Source organism: Pongo pygmaeus, chromosome 20 (assembly GCF_028885625.2).
Source record: "Pongo pygmaeus isolate AG05252 chromosome 20, NHGRI_mPonPyg2-v2.0_pri, whole genome shotgun sequence".
Classification (NCBI taxonomy): Eukaryota; Metazoa; Chordata; class Mammalia; order Primates; family Hominidae; genus Pongo; species Pongo pygmaeus.
Genome location: NC_072393.2, coordinates 40,203,980 through 40,228,280, shown reverse-complemented (window position 1 = coordinate 40,228,280; position 24,301 = coordinate 40,203,980). Strand labels below are relative to the sequence as shown.

The following is a 24,301-nucleotide window of genomic DNA, read 5'->3' as shown; positions in this document are numbered from 1 at the left end:
TTTTTAAATTAGTGGAATCTTGCTACTTTGCATCTTAGACAGGATGTCCCCAACAATCAACACAATTGGCCAAACTTCAGGCAGTCATCTTAGCACTGGAAGACCTGGTCAACAAATGGCCTCATCTTCACATTTATTGCAGACTATTAGGCCATTGCCTAAGAGTTGTGCACTTCAGAGTAAAAATCTCCTACCTTAGATACCTAAAATATAAATGTAAATCACACGTCTCTAGATATACTATGGCCACAATACAAGGCCAAATAACTCCTTATTTCCTTCAGTGTTAGATATTACTGATAATAACAAAGGCACACATTTCACTTCCCAGAATACACAATTCTGGGTTCTTGGTAAAGCTATCCAATGGAACTCTCATGTCCCTGATAGGTGCCAGATAGCCAGTTTATTCTATTTTATTTTTATTTGTTTTTTTTTTTTGTGGAGACAGGGTCTCTTTACATTGCCCAGGCTGATCTCGAGCTCCTGGGCTCAAGTGAACCTCCCACCTCAGCCTCCTGACCTCCCATTTGAACTGTGCCCAGCTCAGATGTCCAGTTTGAGGTCTCAATTTTTCTTTTTTCTTTTTCTTTTTCTTTTTTTTGAGACAGAGTCTAGCTCTGTCACCAGGCTGAAGTGCAGTGGCATGATCTTGGCTCACTGCAAGCTCCACCTCCCAGGTTCATGCCTTTCTCGTCTCAGCCTCCCGAGTAGCTGGGACTACAGGCGCCCACCACCACACCCAGCTATTTTTTTTTTGTATTTTTAGTGGAGATGGGGTTTCACCGTGTTAGCCAGGATGGTCTTGATCTCCTGACCTCGTGATCCGCCCTCCTCGGCCTCCCAAAGTGCTGGGATTACAGGCTTGAGCCACCAAGCCTGGCATATATTTTTTTTTTTAAATAAGAATGTAGGTTCTATTATCACCATTTTAAAACAATGCTGTCAGGTGATAAGTGTAGTGCCTAATATCTAACTGGCTGCAAGGCAGTGGAATAACAATGATGATAGTTAACGTGAGTGCCATGGCTAAAGGCTTTCATTACATTGTTAACTGGTTTTAAAAAATAATGATGAATTATTTGAAGTTCAACAGTGGTTTAGGAGGTACAAGGTTTTTTATTCACTTGTTCATACAATCACATTAGAATAAATACATCATATAAAATTTCATGCTGTCAATGCTGTAACCATTAAGTAATAATGTTTCCCACTTTTTCTGAATGGTCTGCCAGTATAAATATTGGTATTACAAACCTAGAAATGACAAATGAAGATTCTTATGTTTTCTGAATTATATTATGAATTATCTTATAAGAAAGATGAGAATAGACCTGCCAATATTCTTCACATTTGAAAGTTTCCTACCCGCATAAATTCCCTGATGTTCAACAATGTTTGAGCCACACACGAAGCACTTCCCACACTCCTCAGACTCTTAGGGTATAACACTCATATGCTTTCTCAGATGCACTTTAAGGGCTGAACTGTATCTAAAGGTCTTCCCACATTTTTTACATTTAAAGGGTTTCTCACCAGTGTGTACCTGCTGATGTTCAGTAAGGAATGAATTAAGTCTAAAGGCCTTCCCACATTCCTTACATTCAAAAGGTTTCTCACCAGTGTGAACACTCTGATGTCCAATAAGTTGTCCATAAACAGTAAAGGCTTTCCCACATTTGTTACATTCATAGGGTTTCTCCCCAGTATGAATTCTTTGATGCTGAATAAGGTATGAGCCAGAACTGAAGGCCTTGCCACACTCCTTACACTCATAGGGCTTCTTACCAGTATGGATTCTGCCATGTTGTACAAGGTACGAGGCTCGACTAAAAGTCTTTCCACATTCCTTACATTCATAGCACTTTACATCAGTATGAATTTTCCGATGCTGTGAGAGATGTACGTGCACTCTGAAGGCCTTGCCACATTCCTTACACTCATAGGGTTTCTCTCCAGTATGAACCCTTTGATGTACGGTAAGCTGATGGCAACTAATAAAGGCTTTGCCACATTCCTTACATTCATAGGGTTTCTCCCCAGTATGGATCCTCTGATGCTGAACAAGGTATGAGCCAGTACTAAAGGCCTTGCCACACTCCTTACATTCATAGAGCTTCTCACCAGTGTGAAGTCTTCCATGTTGAACAAGATATGAGGCATGACTGAAGGTTTTCCCACATTCCTTGCATCCGTAGGGCTTTATCCCTGCGTGAATTCGCTGATGTGCATGAAGGAAGGAGCTAAGTCTAAAGGCCTTTCCACATTCCTTACATTCAAAAGGTTTCTCACCAGTATGAATACTCTGATGTCGAGTAAGCTGTCCATACACAGTGAAGGCCTTCCCACACTCCTTACATTCATAGGGTTTCTCACCAGTATGAATTCTCTGATGCTTAGCAAGGGGTGAGCTAGTGCTAAAGGCCTTCCCACATTCTTTGCATTCATAGGGTTTTTCACCGGTATGAATTCGCTGATGTTGAACCAGGTACGAAAAGGTACTGAAGGCCTTCCCACACTCCTCACACCCAAAGGGTTTTTCACCAGTGTGAGTACTCTGATACCGGGTAAGCTTTCCATATACTAGAAAAGCTTTCCCACATTCCCCGCACTCATATGGTTTCTTCCCAGTATGAATACTCTTATGTACTGTAAGTTGATAGCTACCGCTAATAGTCTTTCCACATTGCTTACGTTTGAGTGGTTTCTCACCAGTGTGAATTCTCCCATGCTTAACAAAGGCTGAGCCACTGATAAAGACCTTCCCACATTTCTCACATTTATAGGGTTTCTCACCAACATGCAATCTCTGATGTATGGTGAGTTGATGTCCATTACTAAAGTTCTTCCCACATTCTTTACATCTGTTGGGTTTTTCACTACTATGTATTCTTTCATGTTGAACAGGCTTTGAGTCTTGACAAAGAGTCTTTCCATATTCCCGACATTCACATGGTTTCTGTCTACTTATTTTCTGATGTAGAGCAAAAGATGGACAGTTTTCAGAGGTGGGCATTTCTTTATGGCCGATTGTATCATCTTCCAACTGCAAATCTGAAAGAAAATTTTAAAAATATCTTATTTTTCTGTATGAAAAAAAATTCTAGGAAAGAAAAGAGAAAAACTGAAAATAACACCAACTAGAAATAAACAGCTCAGTAATATTAAAACACCATTATGAAATTCAAAAAAAAAGAAGGAATGCAGAGATTAACAAGTGTTTATGTAAAATAGTAAGGTTGGTGATTAGTGAAACAGTTTTCATTTAGGTGTGGATAAAAATCTTTGAAGAGCCTGTTAAAAAATGGATGTTCAAGCAGCATCCCGGCCCTCTGAATCAGATATAGGGGAAGTTCCTGGGCATCAATACTGTCAACCTTTCTAACAAATGTTTCTGATGCAGATGAAATTTTTATAATCCATATTTTATTGTTCCTTCTAGGGGTTTCTTGTGGCATTTACATTAAAATCCATGTATCTTTCCACAAATAATATGGTCCCTGCTCACCTCTCAGACCTCATATCAAGACACAACTCCCTCTGTCCCATATTGACCTAATTTCCCCCTTTTAGCACCTTGATGTTCTTACAAATTTTCTCACCTTTTGGTTCCATGTGCAGGTGGCATCATCGCCTAAAAATCTTCTGGCATGTTTTGTTTGTAGACTGGAGCTTTCTTATCCTATCCATGTTTAAAATAAAATGTCACTTTATCAGGAATATGGTAAACTGCTAACTTTGTCTAAGGACGTCCATGTCTTTATTTTCTAGCACTTCATTCTTTGGTTTCCTACTGGTTTTCTTTTTCTTTTCTTTTTTTTTTTTTTGAGATAGGATCTCACTCTTGCCCAGGCTGGAGTGCAGTGGCACAACCACAGCTCAATGTAGCCTCAACCTCCCAGGCTCAGGTGATTCCCTCCCATCTCAGCCTCCTGGGTAGCTGGGACTATAGGTGTGTGCCACCATGCCCAGCTAATTTTTTTGTAATTTTTATAGAGATGGGGTCTTGCCACATTGTCCAGACTGGTCTCCAATTCCTAGGCTCAAGTCATCCTCCCACTTCATCCTCCCAAAGTGCTGGGATTACAGGTGTGAGCCAATGAGTCCAGCCTCCTATACAAAAGAAATAATAGTAATAAAATATCTCCATACAAAGAATGATATTTTATAATTCCAATGAGAATTATCATTTGTTGTTAAAACCAACAAATGTTGTATTATCATTTGTTGTATCATTTGTTGATACAAGTTATACTGCTAAACTGAAGAAATGTATACTCCTTGAGAATAAACTAAGATCACACAGATTATTGTTTAGTCACATGGAGAAACATATAACTCAATAATGTGGGGTTGGACCATTATCACTGTAATCTAGTAGACAGTCTTTTAATGAGGAGCACAGCCAGACATTAGATGTCTCCTGATAAGATACACATTGCCTCCTTTGATATATTGAGACAAAACTGTTTACCACCTTTTAAAATATTATTATATTATTTGATAAGCCCATAGGACGAGATCACTGGGGTGGCCGCTAAAGCACTGGGTTTGTACACAAAAACCAACTGCAAAACTGGATTAGATATGTTAACTCACTGAACTCAATATCTGCCTTTAGGATGGTTCCTGTTATCTCCTAGGATCACTGTGGCCCATTCATCCCCCTTGTCAGAAAAAGAGACCTTTAGATAACTTAATTCAAAGAGGAGAGAAACTGGACCTCAGTTTGTGTCAAAAAACTTCAGTCAGGCTGGGCGCAGTGGCTCATGCCTGTAATCCCAGCACTTGGGGAAACTGGCGGGCAGATCATGAGGTCAGGAGTTCAAGACCAGCCTGGCCAACATGGCAAAACCCTGTCTCTACTAAAAATACAAAAACTAGCTGGGCATGGTGGCAGGCACTTGTAATCCCAGCTACTTGGGAGGCCGAGGCTGCAGTAAGCCAAGATCGCGCCACTGCACTCTAGCCTGGGCAACAGAGTGAGACTCCATCTCAAAACAAAACAAAACAAAACAAAACAAAACTTCAGTCACCACTGAAACAGAACTTTGGACTGTTTTCTTCTACCTCCAAGCCTTTTAATGTCACGCTACACAAGAGGACCCTCAAAATGGGGAGAACCATGTTAGCACTGTAATCCCGATAACAGATCTGGACAATGTCACAAAGACACAAATTCATGTCCATGAAACTGGATAGGCAACTGGTTCAAAATACATTGTTTAGAAAAAGTACCGTGCCTTTCAAGCAAGAAATATTATTCTTATGAGAAGAATGTTGTACTCACATCTTTAAAGACCTCTGAAATCTTTAAAAACTCTAAAATGATTTAGGAAAGACGTAAGAAATCAGGAAATTAGATAATTGGGATAATTCTTCCATATCTGGTTCTGTGGGCTCTTTGGATTAGGGATGGGATCTGTTCATGTGGTTACATTTGGGTACAAGTCTTTGATCCTGGCCTAGAACTGAACTATAAATTCTGATAGTAACCATTCTCTTAGGACTTGTCTATACTCTAGGGTTCAAATGCCTAGAGTCATAAATGCTATTGTGCAACAATTTTCTTGTCAAACAATCCAAATGATATTCTAATTTTTTTTTTTTTTTTTTGAGACACAGTCTCACTCTGTTGCCCAAGCAGGAGTGCACTGGTACGATCACAGCTCACTGCAACCTCTGCCTCTTGGGTTCAAGTGATTCTCCTGCCTTAGCCTCCCGAGTAGCTGGGATTACAGATGTGCCCCACCACACCCAGCTAATTTTTGTATTTTTAGTAAAGATGGGGTTTCACCATGTTGGCCAGGCTGGTGTCAAACTCCTAACCTCAGGTGATCTGCCTGTCTTGACCTCCCAAAGTGCTGGGATTACAGGTGTGTGCCACCGTGCCCAGCTCCAAATGATATTCGAAATAAAAGAATAGAAAAAAAAACTTTTGGAGGTTGAAATGACATAGTTGTGTACATTTGGATAATCATGGTCCCAAGAAGATAATGGTCTATCTTCAGATAAGGCTGAAGCATGACCAAAAAGGAGACAGGGGACACTGAGAACAGAAATCAACGAAATCCCCTATCTCTGTGTTAAAGAAAACTGAGACCAGCATACCTCCCCAAACCTGTCTTAACCTTCAATATTCTATCAGGGCCCATGGGGTCAATTTTTAGTTTTTGAGTTTCTTTTTCAAGCAATTCTAACTATTTGTAAGAATTAGTATTTCATGACTTTTAGTCTTTCTTAAAGGCCTTCAAAAGAACAAAGAAAACTTACTTATTTTCAAAATATACTAAATTTCATTCAATTTTACAATTAGGGCTCTACTACACCTTTTTATAAAACTACAATCTACTACGAGACAGTAATCTTATTTTTTCCAGTAAGAATCTTGTGTAAGAATAAGTTTCCTGGGAACATTTTTCTGTCTCACCATCCTAAGAGTTATTTCATCATTATTTGTCAATTATGCCCAAGCATGTGAAAAAAGAAAGACTAAATAAGAAAGTGGATGAATGATGGCACTGCCTAGAAGGATGATGCAGTAGTGAAATAAATCAACGCTGTGCCATCCTTCCGTATCCTTACTGTGTTGCTCGAAAACCTGCACACCTTTGAAAGCTTGAAAGAAGTCTGGACACATCACCTGCATGTCTTTTTTTTAAAAAATTAGCTTTTAGGCTGGGCATGGTGGCTTATGCCTGTAATCTCAGCCCCTTGGGAAGCCAAGGAGGGTGGATCAATTGAGGTCAGGAATTTGAGACCAGCCTGGCCAACATGGTGAAACCCCGTCTCTACTAAAAATACAAAAGTTAGGCCGGGCACGGTGGCTCATGCCTGTAATCCTAGCACTTTGGGAGGCCGAGGTGGGTGGAACACCAGGTCAGGAGCTTGAGACCAGCCTGGCCAACATGGTGAAACCCTGTCTCTACTAAAAATACAAAATTATCCAGTGTGGTGGTACATGCTTGTAATCCCAGCTACTCCGGAGGCTAAGGCAGGAGAATTGCTTGAACCTGGGAGGCAGAGGTTGCAGTGAGCTGAAATTGCGCCACTGCACTCCAGCCTGGGTGACAGAGCAAGACTCCATCTGAAAGAAAAGAGAAGAGGGAGGGGAGGGGAGGGGAGGGGAGGGGAGGGGAGGGGAGGGGAGGGGAGGGGAGGGGAGGGGAGGGGAGGGGAGGGGAGGGGAGGGGAGGGGAAGGGAGGGGAGGGGAGGGGAGGGGAGAGGAGACGAGACACTGATAGGTAAGTTGCATGTGGACTGAGTGGAACTCTAAGTAGCTGATGGGAACTCCATACTCTGAGCTTCCCTAAATGTAGAATCTCTTTTAAATGGCATGTCTTCTGTGGGGACCCTGGAAACCATGCCTGTGGAATTGCTATGGGTACTGAGTTCTGTGAAATGCTTGTATCTTCTTTAAGTCATGGCAGCTCGCCAACTCACCTGGTGTGTGTCTCGTCTCTCTGCACCTTACTTTTGGAGGGCTATGCGAGTGTATCCTGCGTGAACCACTGTAAGGATGCAGCCTGACAGAACAGGTGAGGCTGCCCTGCTGGCAAGCTGGGGTTCCTATTATGGCATTTCCTAAACAGATAGACCCAAGACAACCACAGGCAGTCTTAGTCTGAATGCGCAGTTGAGCCTAAGATGAACCTCTGGTGGGTACTGCAGGTGAAATGGGTTTTTGTGTGTTTGACTATCAAGAATCATATCCTTAATTCTTAGTACCTTCTGGAGTATTTAGGAATAAAGTCTTGCAATTGCACAACTTAAATGGTACAGCAAAAAATTTTTATATATACAGATATAGAGCAAAGTGGTAAATTATTAAGAACTAGTGAATCTAGGTGAAGATTATTATGGAGTTTTTAACTCAGTTGGCAAAATGCAAAAAAAGTTCCCAAATCTGGACTTTTAAGAATGGTATAATACTTCTAGATATTAAGAGATATTATTAAAAAAAAAAAAGAAAATCCTCAAAGTAATATAAGGAGACTGATAGGATACAAGGTGTATTGGTTTGAACAGTGTCCCCCAAACTCCTGTCCACCCGGTACTTCAGAATGTGACCTTATTTTTATTTATTTTTTTATTATTATTTTTTAAAATCTCTTCAGAACCAAATGCCTCAAGAGGACTGCTGTGCTCATTCTTGGCACTGCCTTGCCTCCCATTCTGTTTTTACCAGACCAGTCAGGCTTTCACCCCTAGATGCCCCTGAAAATTTCCTCCTTTAGCAAGGCTAAATATTGTGGTCAGACTGGGCACCATGGCTCACACCTGTAATCCCAGCACTTTGGGAGGCCGAGGTTGGCGGATCACCTTAAGTCAGAAGTTTGAGACCAGCCTGGACAACACGATGAAACCCTACCTCTACTAAACATACAAAAATTAGCCAGGTATGGTGGCAGGCACCTGTAGTCCCAGCTACCCAAGAGGCTGAGGCAGGAGAATCACTTGTACTTTGGAGGCAGAGGTTGCAGTGAGCCGAGATTGCACCACTGCACTCTAGCCTGGGTGACAGAGTGGGACTCCGTCTTGAAAAAATATATATATATTGTGGTCAATTCTCATCACTGCTTAGCTTAGTTCACTTTTCAGGTGATCATTCTTCTATTTTTTTTTTCTTTTTAAGAGATGGGGTCTTGCTCTGTCACCCAGGCTGGAGTGCAGACTCACTGCAGCCTCGAACTCCTAGGCTCAAGCAGTTTTCTTGCATCAGCCTCATGAGTAGCTAGGACTACAGGGGCATGACTCCATGCCTGGCTAATTTTTAAACTTTTTGTAGAGATGGGGGTCCTGCTATGTTGCCCAGGCTGGTCTTGAACTCCTGGCTTGAAGTGATTCCCCCTGCCTTGTCCTCCCAAAGTGTTGGGATTATAGGAATAAGTCATTGTGTCTGGCCTACTCTTCTATCTTGAAACGCTTTCTTCATTTGTCTTTGGTGGCACCACTTTCCGGTTTTAATTCTACCTTAAAAGAGGCAGTCTCTTTTGCAGCCTCCTCTAGAAGACCTTTAAATGTTAAGAGTAGTCACTACCGGCCAGGTGCAGTAGCTCACGCCAGTGCAGTAATCCCTGCACTTTGGGAGGCCAAGGCAGGTGGATCACCTAAGGTCAGGAGTTTGAAACTGGCCTGGCCAACATGATGAAACCCCATCTCTACTAAAAATATAAAAAATTAGTCAGGCATGGTGGCAGGTGCCTATAATCCCAGCTACTCAGGAGGCTGAGGCAGGAGAATCACTTTAACTGGGGAGGCAGAGGTTGCAGCGAGCTGAGATCGCGCCACTGCACTCCAGCCTGGGCAACAAGAGTGAAACTCTGTCTCAAACAAAAACAGAAACAAAAACAAAAACAAAAAAATAGTCGCTACCTGCACTGACTCTCAAGGGACCGCAGCCAGTGTCATGGCTTTAAATAGCAGCCAAATGCCAATGAATCCCAATTTTTTTTTTTTTTTTTTTGAGACAGGGGTTTTCTCTGTTGCCCAGGCTAGAGTGCAGTGGTGTGATCATAGCTCACTGCAGCCTTGACTTCCTGGGCTCAAGCCATCCTCCTGCCTCAGTCTCCCAAGTAGCTGGGACTACAGGTATGTACCACCATGCATAGCAAATTTGTACATTTTATATAGAGATGGGATATCCCTATGTTGCCCAGGCTGGTCTCAAACTCCTGGGCTCAAGTGATCCTCCCAACTTGGCCTCCCAAAGTGTTGGGATTCCAGCCATGAGCCACCAAGCACAGCTGCATCCCAAGTTCTCATGTGTAAGCCTAAACTCTCCCTGAGCTCCAGACTTGCATATTCCACAGCCTACTTGGCATCTTTGCTTGGATGAGTAGTAGTCACCTCCAACTTAACATCTGGAAAGCAGACACCTTTAGAGCTGCCCTCCAACTTGCCCTTCCCTCTTTACCATCTCACGTGACTGTACCCCCATTCAGCTGCTCAAGTCCAAACCTGTTGATCCTTCTTGATTTCCCTCTTTGCCTCCATATCCATTTACAATCCACCAATATGTTGTGGGTTTTACATTAAAAATGTATGATGAACACTCTGCCTTCTCACCACTGTCCACCATTAACATCCTAATCCAAACCACTCAGGCCCCCAGCTTGCACTGCTCTTGCCCCCATTCAGACTACCCACTACAAATACCTGGAGTAATTATCTAAAAACATAAACTAGGATGATGGTTGATAGGGTTTGGCTGTGTCCCCACCCAAATCTCATCTTGAATTGTAGCTCCCATAATGCTTGCGTGTTGTGGGAGGGACTTGGTGGGAGATAATCGATTCATGGGGGCAGTTTCCCCCATACTGTTCTCACGGTAGTGAATAAGTCTCACGAGATCTGTTGGCTTTCTAAGGGGAAACCCCTGTCACTTGGCCCTCATTCTCTCTTGTCTGCTGCCATGTAAGACATGCCTTTTGCCTTCCGCCATGATTGTGAGGCCTCCTCAGCCACATGGAACTGTGAGTCCATTAAACCTCTTTTTCTTTATAAATTACCCAGTCTTGGGTATGTTTTATCAGCAGCATGAAAACGGACCACCACAATGGTGGAAGTGGTAGCCTTGTTTTTGAATTTAAACAAATAACCCCATAAAAACAGAGCAAACAGGATAGCAAAACTGTAAAAAAACAAAAACAAAAAAAAAAACTACAGACAACATATACAACAAAACTACAGGAAGAGGTACCCTCAAAATGGCAAAATTCTAGCAGACAGAGACGAAATACTATAGCTAAGACTTGTGTGGTCTTGGCATCTGTCCAGGAAAAGGCAGAGGGGGACAACATGGGGTGTCTGACAGACCTGAGAACCTCAAAATAACCAGCAGGTGTCCATAAGCATAGCAGGCTGATTTGAGAAGAGCAGGTAAGACTGGGAGTAAGAATATGGGATGCCTGGCAAAGTTTGAAGTGGCTAGAGGTGATTAATCAGGGAGGGAGAAAGGTAACTGTGATTAGGTACAGGGCATGAAAGCCTTAAGGGAAGGTAGTAGAGTTTTCTCTCTTCATTTGGAGAATCTGGGTGAAGGGTACATGAAAATTCTTAGTACAACTTTCCAACTTTTCTGTAAGCCTGACATTATTTTATAAAAATTGTTTTTTAAATTTTTTTTTTTTTTTTTTAGACGGAGTCTCGCTCTGTCACCCAGGCTGGAGCGCAGTGGTGGCACAATCTCGGTTCACTGCAAGCTCCGCCTCCCAGGTTCACGCCATTCTCCTGCCTCAGCCTCCCGAGTAGCTGGGACCACAGGCGCCCGCCACCATGCCCGGCTAATTTTTTGTATTTTTTTAGTAGAGACGGGGTTTCGCCGTGTTAGCCAGGATGGTCTCGATCTCCTGACCTCCTGATCCACCCACCTCGGCCTCCCAAAGTGCTGGGATTACAGGCGTGAGCCACCGTGCCCGGCCTGTTTTTTAAATTTTTTATTTTACTTTAAGTTCTGGGATATGTGTGTAGAATGTGCAGGTCTGTTACATAGGTATACATGTGCCACGGTTGTTTGCTGCATCCATCAATCCGTCATCTAGGTTTTAAGCCCTGCGTTCATTATGTATTTGTCCTAATGCTCTCCCTCTTGTTGTCCCCCAGCCCCCGTAAAAATGTTTTATCTTTTGACCAGAGTGACAGTTACAAAGGTATCTGCCTCATAATAAGAGGATCACTTGAGCCCAGGATTTCAAGACCAGCCTGAGCCACATAGTGAGACCTTGCCTCTACTGAAGATTAAAAAAATTAGCCAGGTGTGGTGGTGGGTGCCTGCAGTTCCAGCTACTCAGGAGGCTGAGGCAGGAAAATGGCTTGAGCCCAGGAGTTCGAGGCTGCAGTGAGCTATGATTGCACCACTGTATGCCAGCCTAGGTGACAAAAGAAGACTGTCTCACTCAAAAACAAAACAAAACAAACAAATTCAAATTCCTGCTAGCACTCTAGCTTTTTTCTTCTTACTCCTCCCATTAATTCTGCCTGAGCCTGCTTACTCTCCTGAAGCACACAAAGCTCTTTCCCACCCAAAGCATGGTCCACATCTGCTATTCCCTCTGCTTGGCATGTCTTACATAAAAATAATTACACGGCCTGAACCCTCACTTCTTGTTCCTGTCTCTGTTCAACTATTACTGTCTAAGAATATATGAATAAATCCAAACATAAAAGAGGAAGTGAAAGCAGTGAAATTCAATACACGATGGAATAATGCACTGGGAAAGTGACCAAGTCCGTAATAAAATGAGAGGGAAACAAGAGGTGAGTGAGTGTTAAAATAGGTAAAGATGAAGTTCCTTTGGAGAGGCTGGTGAGATATTTGTTTCTTTCCCAAGTCTCAGCCTTTTTCTACACAGGCCCTAGGCCTTTGAAAGGAAACTTCCAAAGATGGCAGAGATGCACATCCCTGACAGCTGGGCTGTTTCCAGCAACAATGGCCTCCCTACCTGCCACGCTCTTACTCACCTGTGCACCATCTTCTTCCATCTTTCCTCACTGTCACTTCAGGCTCTTTCCATTGTTCCAATAAGGCGATCACATGTGGTTTAGAAAGGGAATGTCCTGCTTATGAGATAAGAATGTAGAAAAGAAATAAAATATGAGTTCAAAAATACTTTCAGCTTTGGTTAAATTTGCTATAAATGAAAGGGCAAAAGATATTGACCTTTATATCTCAGAGATGAGAAGGGTAAGAGGATTCATAATTCCAGATAGGTAGAGAAAGACTTTATTTATTTACTTATTTAGAGATGGAGTCTCACTCTGTCGCCAGGCTGCAGTGCGGTGCGCGATCTCCGCTCACTGCAACCTTCGCCTCCCGAGTTCAAGTGATTCTCCTGCCTCAGCCTCCTGAGTAGCTGGGACTATAGGCATGTGCCACCATGCCCAGCTAATTTTAGTAGAGACGGGATTTCACCATGTTGGCCAGGATGGTCTCGATCTCTTGACCTCATGATCTACCCACCTTGGCCTCCCAAAGTGCTGGGATTACAGGCATGAACCACCACGCCCAGCTGAAAGGTTTTATTTTAAATGAACTCTATCTATCTATTATAAATAAAGATAAGTGTATACTCATTTATTTTTTGTGTCTTGATAAAAAACTGGGCCCGGTGGCTCATGCCTATAATCCCAGCACTTTGGGAGGCCAGGGTGGGCAGATCACTTGAGGTCAGGAGTTCGAGACCAGGCTGGCCAACATGGTGAAACCCTGTCTCTACCAAAAATCCAAAAATTAGCTGGGTGTGGTGGTGTACGCTTGTAATCCCAGCTACTAGGTAGGCTGAGGCAGCAGAATCGCTTGAACCTGGGAGGTGGAGGTTGCAGTGAGCTGAGATCATTACACTGCACTCCAGCCTGGGCAACAGAGTGAGACCACGCCTCAAAAAAAAAAAAAAAAAAAAAAAAAGAAGGAAAGTATGACATTGTGATTGAGAACACGGATTGTGGAACCTAAGTGCCTGGGTTCAAGTTTCTGCTACTGTCACCTATGGGCTGTGTGATCTTGCGTAACTCACTTAAACACACTGTGCTTTAGCATTCTCATCTAAAATGGTTAGCACCTATAGAGTGCTTGTAAGGACAAAAATCAGTTAATACAAATATATATTAATATAAAGAGCAGAGAACAGTGAACCAGCATACAGTAAGCACAATGTGTGTTACTAACATTATTGCTGTTATTTTGCTAAGAGAAAAACAAAGTCTCCTTAGACATCTACATCTATAGGATATAGATTTAATTTGCATTTACTCTTAAATGCAAAGCTCAGAGATGATGAATTTTAACCACAAAATCAGATTATTTTATACGAAATAAGATGAGGTAACTTCAGTTTTAAATGATTTGTTTATCCAATCCGCCAGCATATAAGTTGTATAGGCTCTTCAGATAGAACAAATCAAGACCCTTTGTCTAGTTGTTTTGCCTGCAAGGTGGGTCAGATTTTCACAGAGCATTTAGAGCAATTTAGAACAAAAACATAATAGAAAACCTGGCCTCTTTTGTCAATGTTTTGCAATAAACAATCCAGAATTCTAATCCTGCCATTGGATCATTTCCAACCTAACAAAGCTCAAATCATTTCTCTGGCAACAAGAAGAAATTGTGTTCAGTTCTTAAGATAGCCCGAAAATCTGCAATGGAGAAAGTATAACAGGGAGCAGATTCTCAATTATTTGAGAGAAGTACGCTTACCCATTGACACCAAGTTCCTGTAGTTCTCCAACATCACATCTCTGTACAAGCCCCTCTGGGAAGAGTCCAGACTCTCCCACTCCTGCTGGGAGAAGGCTATGGCCACATCCTCAAATGTCACTGATCCCTGAAACTGCAAACCCACATATTTCTGGTAAAATCAAAGAAAATGCTTTCAAGGTGAAAGGAGAGGGAATAAAACGTTTCAATGTAGTAAGGGAGCAATAACATAATAATCACATAGGCTGGAAGCTTATGATGTGCCAAGTGGATAAGCATGGTATCTGTATGTTCTGGAAGAATCCTGCTGCTATGGACAAAATGTCCTATATATTGTAGGATATCACCATACTCCAGATTTGTGGTGAAATGGATAAAATAATCCTAGTTTCCCTGTTAAGTAAAAGAGTATATACAAAGATATTGCCTGCTAAGTATCCAATGAAACAAATTCTCAAAAACAATTAGTCTCTATATTACTTTCCCTTTAAGAAGAAAATAGCTATCATTTCTTTCTCCAACTGTAGAATAAAATCTGTCTTAGAAAATAGCCATGACACAAATTTGTTGAATAACTCCTCAAGCTTCAAGTTCATTATGTCAGATCATAAGTGTTTTTCCTTATATTAATAAACACTTTTTTCCAAAGTGACATAAAAATTATCTTGTGGATCTGTATTAAAGGTTAGTAACTTTGCAAGGCTGAGGTGGGTGGATCACATGAGGTCAGGAGTTCGAGACCATCCTGGCCTATGTAGTGAAACTCATCTCTATAAAAAATACAAAAATTAGCTGGGCGTTGTGGCATGTGCCTGTAATCCCAGCTACTTGTGAAGCTGAGGCAGGAGAATCACTTGAATCCAGGAGGTGGAGGTTGCAGTGAGTCAAAATTGTGCTACTGTACTCTAGCCTGGGTGACAGAGCGAGACTCAGTCTCAAATAAAAAAAAAAGAAGAAAAAAAAAGTAATGATTTTATACTTATAAATGAAGACTGCACCAAACGCCTCAGTTTTCCCCAGTTCTGGTAATCTGTTCATCTACTACTGATAACAATATGCTGATAGTGTCATACAAGATCCTTCACTTAATACTTTGGCTGTTGTTTCTTTAAATTTTTTTTTGAGACAGAGTCTCACTGTGTTGCCCAGTCTGTAGTGCAGTGCTATGACCATAGCTCACTGCAACCTTGAACTCCTGGGCTCAAAGTGTCCTTCTATCTGAGGGTCCCAAGTAGTTAGGACTACAGGCATATGCCGCCATGCTTGGCTAATTAAAAAAAATTTTTTTTTGGTAGAGACAGGGTCTTGCAATGCTGCCCAGGCTGGTCTTGAACTCCTGTGCTCAAGTGATCCTCCCACCTGGGGCTCCCAAGGTCCTGGGTTTACAGGTGTGAGCCACTGCACCTGGCCATTTGGCTGTTCTTGAGTTAGTGGATTAGGGTGAAAATGACTCAGAACCAAATGCATGTTGTCCAAGTCTGGCAGGTCCCATTCCATAACAAAACTGACCTTAGTATCACTCTCAGGCATCCCAAGAAGAACCATGATATCAATGTTTCACATCATAATCACATCCCCAGTCAATCTTAAAAGCCTCATAGAGCATGTTATCTCATCATATTGAGACCAACAATACAAAATTCCACCTTATCAGCTCTGTGGAAAACTTCAAATCTTCTGATGTGTGGCCAGATGAAGCCAACAGATCGAACTCATCAAACCACAGATGGATGTAGGAAGCTCAAATACTTCTGCCACGGGACTTCAATCCTTCACTGCTCTATCACAGCCTTTCAGCTAAGACTTACTATTTACCTGCTTAGTAATTTGCTCAATGAATTCATGAACACCGATTAGAAACGAGGACCTCGTAAGGAGGAAATGATACTTTGACATCATTCTGCCAAACAAAAGGCATCAAGTAGGCAATTAGATGGTACACTCTGATGAAGAATGCTTCAGGTCAATTAAGGAAAATAGCCACGAAATATAAAAATCCCAATATTTCAAGAAGAAACACCAACTTACGTGGGCCATGCTTTGAGAACTGTAAGAACTGATCAGTCTTCACTGGGGTTCCTCTATCTGAGAAGTTCAAACGCTACAAAATCCAGAGAGAGGAAAAGGAGGCTTTAGCGTTCTCAATGACATACATTAATAAACCTTCCTGTCCCTTCATTTCAGCTTCCAAACTGTGCTACAAACACCCTCAAACAAAATTTGGAGAAGAACAGTGGAATTCAAGCCCCAGTGAACTAAGCTGTATAGAGTTGATTGCAGAGGTGTGGCACTTCTTAAGGAAGGCAGAGTCAGACACAAGCTTTCCCACCAGGCCCCCATTTTGGGAATGTTGATCTAGGTCTCAAATTGGGTTGCACAGTCTTCTCTTGAACAGATTCTCCTCACTCCATTCCCACGTTCTAAGCCTAAAAAAGAGTCCACATCACCCAATCCAGAGCTTCTTTAATGGTGGCAGTATAAATCTGAGGTTGGTCAAGACATGGGAGGTAGAGAACATAGGAGAAAATGATCAGGCAGTTACTAATATGGCTCAGTTTTCTCATCACTAAAATAGTAATAGGAATATCAGCTCCAACATGTGGTCGTCCTGAAGAATAAGAAAACCCAACCCAAAACTTAATAGAATACTTGCTTAACATGAGTTAGCTCTTTTGTTTTGTTGTTTTTTGAGACGGAGTCTCGCCCTGTCACCCAGGCTGGAGTGAGTGCAGTGGCGCCATCTTGGCTCACTGCAACCTCCGCCACCCAGATTCAAGTGATTCTCCTGCCTCTGCCTCCCTCCCGAGTAGCTAGGACTACAGGCGCATAGTCACACCCAGCTAAGTTTTGTATTTTTAGTAGAGACGGAATTTCACCATGTTGGCCAGGATGGTCTCCATCTCCTGACTTCGTGAGTTAGCTCTTATTATGGTAGTTCCCTCTTATCCACAGGGGGCAGATACACTCAAAGATCCTCAGTAGATGTCTGACCGAACCCCATATATACTGTTTTTTCTTATACATACACACCTATGATTAAGTTTAATTTATAAATTAGGCACCATAAGAGATTTTTATTTTTCTGTTTGTTTGTTTGTTTGAGACAGTGTCTCACACTGTTGCCCAACTGGAGTGCAGTGGTGTGATCTTGGCTCACTGCAACCTCCACCTCCTGGGAGCCTCCCAAGTAGCTGGGATTACAGGTGCCCACCACTACGCCTGGCTAATTTTTGTATTTTTACTAGAGACAGGGTTTCACCATGTTGGCCAGGCTGGTCTCGAACTCCTGACCTCAAGTGATCCACCCACCTCAGTCTCTCAAAGTGCTGGGATTACAGGCATGAGCCACCGCACCGGGCCACCATAATTGAGTAACAGCAATAACTAATAATAAAATAGAAAAATTATAACAACATACTGTAATAAAAGTTATGTGAACATGGTCTCTCTCTCTCTCAAAATATCTTATTGTACCAAAATCACCTATTTTCAGACCATGGTTTACTGAGGGTAACAAACTGAAGAAAGTGAAACTGCCGGTTAAGGGGGCACTACTGCATTGGAGTTATTACATAAACATTATACATCCTTTATTTCATTTTAATTAAAGAAATACTTGTTTCCACTTAATTTTATTAATTTATGTATCTTTTTTTTTTTAGAGACGGGATCTCGCTCTGTCGCCCAGGCTGGATTGCGGTGGTGCCATCTCCGCTCACTGCAACCTCCGCTGCCTCCGAGCTTCAAGCACTTCTCCCACCTCCGCCTCTCAAGTAGCTGCGACTACAAGCGCACGCCACCACGCCTGGCTAATTTTTATATTTTTAGTAGAGACGGGGTTTCACCATGTTGCCATGTTGCTGGTCTCGAACTCCTGAGCTCAGGCAATCCACCCGCCTCAGCTTCCCAAAGTGCTGGGATTACAGGCATGCGCCATGGCGCCCGACCTGTTTCCACTTTTTACTTAAAACGTAAGTTTCTCTGGCATGTTTTCTTTTAATTCTAACTAAAAAATTAAGAGCAACTCTTCTTTAAAAACAAACAAAAAACCAACAGAAAAGATTCTCTGACATTTCAATTTCCTCTGTCCCCTAGCAGCTAGAGAGAGAGAGCTACTGCTGTGGGATAATGCAAAATTGAAGAACCTTAAGAAAAGGCTGGGTCCTATCTCTGTGCAATATGGAGACTGATGGAAATGTTTACAGCTGTCATCTTGCTCTCCTTTCTTACATACTTTTGTCGTTAGGAAAGTAATCTGCACAACAGATCCTTTGAAGTCCTTTTCCCTGCACTGATAATTTTCAGATGACATTGTTCTCATCTTTAAAAGGTGTAAATACTTTATACAATTTTTTTCCAAACAAGAAGAGGCTTCCTGGCAATCCCATTTCTTCCCGCTGCATGTACAAAGTATCATATCTATCGTTTCCTTTTTAAACTGAGAGTTGAGTCTTTTGCTCCTTTACATAAATCAATTACAGCGATTTTATCCAAAATAGTAACAAATATTAATAGCTCAGGTTCGCATGGAGACCATGCACCCAGTCTTCGCGGGTGCACACCGGCCCCGTCCCACGCACCCTCCCAGCCCTGCCGCTCCCGCACTCACGGGCCCAGGATCCTCGCCCGGTCCACCCAACGCTCACGCCTGTCTCCGCGCCTACCCGGGTCTGCAGAGCTCCCGGTGCTGTGTTCGTTTGCAGAAATTCAAGTTGCCCGGCGGAGCTGCTCCAACCTCGGAGCCGGGCGCTGACTTCTCCCTTGCTGAACTCCAAAGCTCGCTGCCGGGTCAACGACCACAATGAACTGGCGAAGAGGCAGAGGTTGAGGTCGTTGCAGCGGCCGCTGAGAAATGTAGTTTCAGGCTACATTGGCCGGATAGCAGCAGCCTGTGGGAAATGCAGTCCGTAGCCGTCACACCGCCGAGCATGCGCGGCGCGGTCCACAAGGCCGCCCACCCGCGCCGGGAGACTTCTGGGCGCTCCGTCGGGTTGAGAGTGCGCAGGCGCAGGCGCTAGTAGAGCTGGGCGCTGTGGACCTCCAAGCTGGGTGATTTTGGGGAGTTAGGGGGCGTCTGACACCTGAGGCCCGAAGTAGGTGGCCAGCTTCTTAGAGGGCCAACCCAGGGCACTAACACACCAGGTCAGAAAAAGCAAAAACAAAAACAAACAAAAAATGATAATCTATACCAAAATATGTTATTACTTTAACACAAAAATATGAAAACTAGGTGTTTGAAATTATCTTTCCGTACCGTTTGCTTTTCGCTACAGAAATGCTATTATTTAACAGAACATTAATAGGATTAATAGTCGCAATTAGACTAATAAATCACGTGTGAGAAAAATATATTTCTGTCCTCTCACACGGGAATTTTAAGTTTCTATTAAATATTTAAATTTTGTGAGTTCTATCTAAGATGCTAAATGTAAGACTTTTTAAAAGGAGAATGTAAATAAGACTAATCAAACAGATATTAACTATATGTAAAAGGCATTTATCTTTCTGTCCCATCATACGTTTAGGAGATATTTACTCTTTCTGGTTCCTTTTCCAGTAATACTTCTCTGTATTATCTGCCTGTAGCCTTTATGGCACTCTTCTTTTGGTTTATGTAATGCTAAAACTGAATACAGGCAAACGTGAAATTCACCTTGACTGTCAGCTTCGCTTTTTGTTTGTTTTGTTTTGAGACAGGGTCTCCCTCTGTCGCTCAGACCGGAATGCAGTGGCGCGATCTCGGCTCACTGTAACCTCTGCCTCCCAGGTTCAAGTGATTCTCCCACCTCGGCCTCCAGAGTAGCTGGGACTACAGGCGCGCGCCACTACACCTAGCTAATTTTTGTACATTTTTTGTAGAGATGGGGTTTTGCCATCTTGCCCAGGCTAGTCTCGAACTCCTGGGCTCAAGCGATCCACCCGCCTCAGCCTCCCAAAGTGCTGGGATGACAGGGTGAGTCACCGCGGCCAGCCAAGCTCTGTTCTTATTAAGCCCACATTACAGTGATTCCTGGAGTCAGTTCAGGGTGATGACATCGATAAGGAGGTGGGGAAGGGGAGTGCTGGGGAGGGAAGGGCGGGGTCCCTTTAAATGATATGGAAGCGCGGAAGGGAAGTGCTGGGTACAGGAGGGTGTGGTCACTGACCTAGGTGAGGGCAGGCATTTCTGTTTTCCTGCCCAAATATTGCATTTCCCAAGACCACCCTGGCCCGCCACGCCCCCATCCTGTTCCCGACCGCATCCTGTCCCTGTAAATACTCTGAGACCCTAGCAAGCAGGCACGCAAGCCGCTGGACATCCAGAGGAACATGTTGGCGGAAGAAGACGTGACAGACGCTGGCACGCGGGCAGGCCACCCACTAGAAGGACGCGGAGTTTGGCTGGGGCAGTCCAAGGAGAGCCGGTGCTGCGGTGCAGCCGGACTCCAGGGTAAAACCATCTTCCTTCTGGCTCCCCCAACTGTTGAGAGCTACTTCCACTCAAAACCCTGCAGTCATCCTCCAAGCCCATGTGTGATCTGATTCTTCTGGTACACCAAGACAGGAACCCCGGGATACAGAAAGCCCTCTGTCCTTGCGATAAGGCAGGGATCTAATTGAATTGACTAACATAAGCCGCCTGAGGACGGCTAAACTAAAAGAGCACCCTGTAACACGCCCACTGGGGCTTCAACTGTAAAGATTCACCCCTAGACACTGCCATGGGGTCGGAGCCCCACAGCCCGCCTGTCTGTATACTCCCTTGGAGGTATGAGCAGCGGGACACTGAAGAAGCGAGCCACACCCCCATGGCACGCCCTGCCTGGGGAACAAGGGAACTTTTCCCTTATCAACATCAACCTAAATAGCCTCGCATCAAAAGCATTCGACTGTCAATTGTTAGGATTTTCCCTACCAGCAGTAGCAAGTTCTTAGCCTTATTATTAGTTTCCAGCTCTGCAAAAATGTTCATCCGCTTTGTAACTCCAGGCTTTTTTGGTAGAGCAGCTGTTTGTTGACCAGTCGCTTCGCCTCCTCTGTAAGTTCACCATATAGGCTATTCATGTCTAAAATGTTCATTTTCAAGCCCTCTGAAACTCATTGGATATCTATCATAATGTCTGAAGACAAATATTTCATTAACAAATAAGAAGGTGATAGACCTGGAGTGAGAATCCACCCAATTCATGTCAATCGGAGACAAATTTGCAAGATCCTGTGATTCCTGAACCAGCTGTGGTCACTGATCACTTCCGTCCTGGAGGAACTAGAGACATTCAAGACAAATAAGGACTCATCTATTCCCCTGATTAAAGGACTTTTCATAGAGGCTCCATTAGGGGCCAAATTATGTACAATGTGCTCTCTGAGACGGGAATGTGTAAATAGCTGTCAAAATGTCATCTGGGCAGAAATTTGTTGGTGAGGATAAATTTATGTTTGGGGTGAGGGGTGAATACAATAGAAATTTGTATTTTGCAGAGGGAAATGTAGGTTCCATCGTGGGTGGAAATACAATAGATTAGTAGAATACTTAGAATCTCAAAGAAATTTTTAAATCACTGGGGTTTTTTTTTTGAGAAAATTTTTGAAATGATTTTGAAATGATTTATTCAAAAAGTGCCCCTCAAACACCAAGTGATCACTCCATAGATGACAGCTAAGGATCACAATCTTACTACTATGCCCTTGTGTTTTGAGTGAAGACTTGTGTGACTATAGTGAGGTTCTAGGTGTTTAATTGTCGGGGGTAAATTGGAGATTTCAGATGAGACTGTCTCATGGAAGAGGGAGGAAGGATACTCACAAACCCTACAGCTGGAATCTGAGCATCCAGTGGAAAATGACAGTCCCTGATCCCTCAGGAAACTAGGAAACTTTCTCTGGCCTCTGTCAGTGATGTTCTAATCCAGGAGAGCAGAACTTCCTCCCCCCCCATAATGTTTCTGACTGCATTTCCAGAAATATATTTCATCTAAGTTCCATACGTTTATCTGAAAAGAATAGCCACTTACCAAATTGTGTTTCCAACTAGGATAGTGGCCGCAGTTGTATTATCTTGTGCGTTTGTCAAGAGAGGTCATCCGAACGCTGAGATAAAGGCTTCAGATTCCATTGTCTCATCTCTTTCTGGGAGTGATTTTCCTCTCATCTGGAAGTGCAGAGACAGAGTCTTCATGGGGAACTGAGATTACCTCCAAAAAACATTTGTGAAGTGAGTGATTCCCAGAAGGCTGTTAATGTTGATTAATGAAATTATACAAAAAGAATCATAAGATAGCTGGAGAAGAAAATTATCTGTGATGTCTGGAAAAGATAAGTCCCAGTGGGAGGTAAGTACGGAATACTGAGTTCTGAGATGTGAGGAAATTTAGTTGAGGTAATGGTTCTACTAGAATTGTGGCTACCATTACATTTTTATTTCTTCAAATTACGATTTATTTCTCTTCCTGATAACATTGAACAATCATAAATGTGGAGAGAAAGGAATCGTTGAGGGTAGATTTAGAGAGAGTAAACAGGTGCAAAGCCATGGTTCCCGTGTGTTTTAACAAATACTAACTGAGCACCTGCCCTGTTGCAGATGCATTTCTAGATGTGTGAACAAAGAAATTTATCTACCTTAATTTGAATTGAGAGAAGCAGACAATAAATAATAAAGGAAATGTTATGTTACATAGTGACTTATAAGGTGTTATAAGCTATGTAACCTATGTTACATATATGTAACTTATGCTATATGTTATAAGTTATGTTATATACAAGTATATATTATATACAATATAACATATTATATACAATATAACATAACAACTTATGTTATGTTATAACTTATGTTATAAGTTACATAGTGACTTATAAGGTGAAAAGTGCAATAGGAAAGGAAACATGAGGAGCAGAACCCAGTGATGAGAAGCCTGTGGAGTAGGAGGGACTCCAGTAGGGAATGGAGGGGGTAGGGTTGCTCTCACAGGGAAAATGATACTTGAGCAAATATTTAAAGGAGGAGAGGGAATAAGTGATTTGTATCGGGGGAAATTCAGCCCCCGATATTTCACGTAGGTTCTTTCTATTTTCCCTAAGTGTCGGCCGGTCTGAGAAATAAAGGGAAAGAGTACAAAAGAGAGAAATTTTAAAGCTGGTTGTGGGTGTTTCTCATCGGGTGGGACAAGAGACTGAGAAAAGAAAGAGACACAGAGACAAAGTATAGAGAAAGAAAAGTGGGCCCAGGGTACTGGCGCTCAGCATATGGAGGACCCCTGCCGGCACCAGTCTCTGAGTTCCTTCAGTATTTATTGATCATTATCTCTACCATCTCGAAGAGGGGGATGTGGCAGGACAATAGGGTAATAGTAGGGAGAGGGTCAGCAGGAAAACTGAACAAATGTCTCTGTGTCATAAACAAGGTTAGAAAAGGTGCTGTGCTTTAATGTGCACATGCATAAACATATCTGGTGCATTAAAGAGCAGTATTGCTGCCAGCATGTCTCATCTCCAGCCTTAAAGTGGTTTTCTCCTATCTCAGTAGATGGAACATACAATTGGGTTTTACACTGAGACATTCCATTGCCCAGGGATGAGCAGGAGACAGGTGCCTTCCTCTTATCTCAACTGCAAAGAGGCCTTCCTCTTTTACTAATCCTCCTCAGCACAGACCCTTTAAGGGTGTCGGGCTGGGGAATGGTCAGGTCTTTCCCTTCCCACAGGGCCATATCTCAGACTATCACATGGGGAGAAACCTTGGACAATACCTGGCTTTCCTAGGCAGAGGTTCCTGTGGCCTTCGGCAGTGTATTGTGTCCCTGGGTGCTTGAGATTAGAGAGTGGTGATGACTTTTAACAAGCATACTGCCTTCAGGCACTTGTTTAACAAAGCACATCCTGCATAGCCCTAAATCCGTTAAACCTTGAGTCAACACAGCACATGTCTCTGCAAGCACAGGGTTGGGGCTAGGGTTACAGATTAACAGCATCTCAAGGCAGAAGGATTTTTCTTAGTACAGAACAAAATGGAGTCTCTTATGTCTACTTCTTTCTACGTAGGCACAGTAACAGTCTGATCTCCCTTTCTTTTCCCCACAATTTGGAGACACAGGAAGATGTTCCATGAAGAAGTGGTCAGAACA

The 24,301-nt window shown here is 42.8% G+C and overlaps 1 protein-coding gene across 7 annotated transcripts; it reads right to left on the bottom strand.

The window, feature by feature from the left end:
* Window positions 1–1,099: 1,099 nt before the first annotated feature.
* Window positions 1,100–19,089, bottom strand: ZNF30 (zinc finger protein 30). Of its 7 annotated transcripts, none has more exons than XM_063657328.1 (5): window positions 18,805–19,089; window positions 16,224–16,296; window positions 14,196–14,328; window positions 12,464–12,559; window positions 1,100–3,054 (listed from the first exon to the last, which is right to left on the bottom strand). In XM_063657328.1, the coding sequence occupies exons 2-5, from the start codon at window positions 16,230–16,232 to the stop codon at window positions 1,439–1,441; spliced, it is 1,854 nt and encodes a 617-aa protein (XP_063513398.1). In that variant the 5' UTR covers window positions 16,233–16,296; window positions 18,805–19,089; the 3' UTR covers window positions 1,100–1,438. The 7 variants fall into 7 exon arrangements, with proteins under 7 accessions (XP_063513398.1, XP_054321596.2, XP_054321597.2 ...); XM_054465621.2 differs by having other exon boundaries at window positions 12,464–12,562; window positions 18,860–19,089; XM_054465622.2 differs by having other exon boundaries at window positions 12,464–12,562; window positions 18,805–18,846.
* Window positions 19,090–24,301: the final 5,212 nt, after the last annotated feature.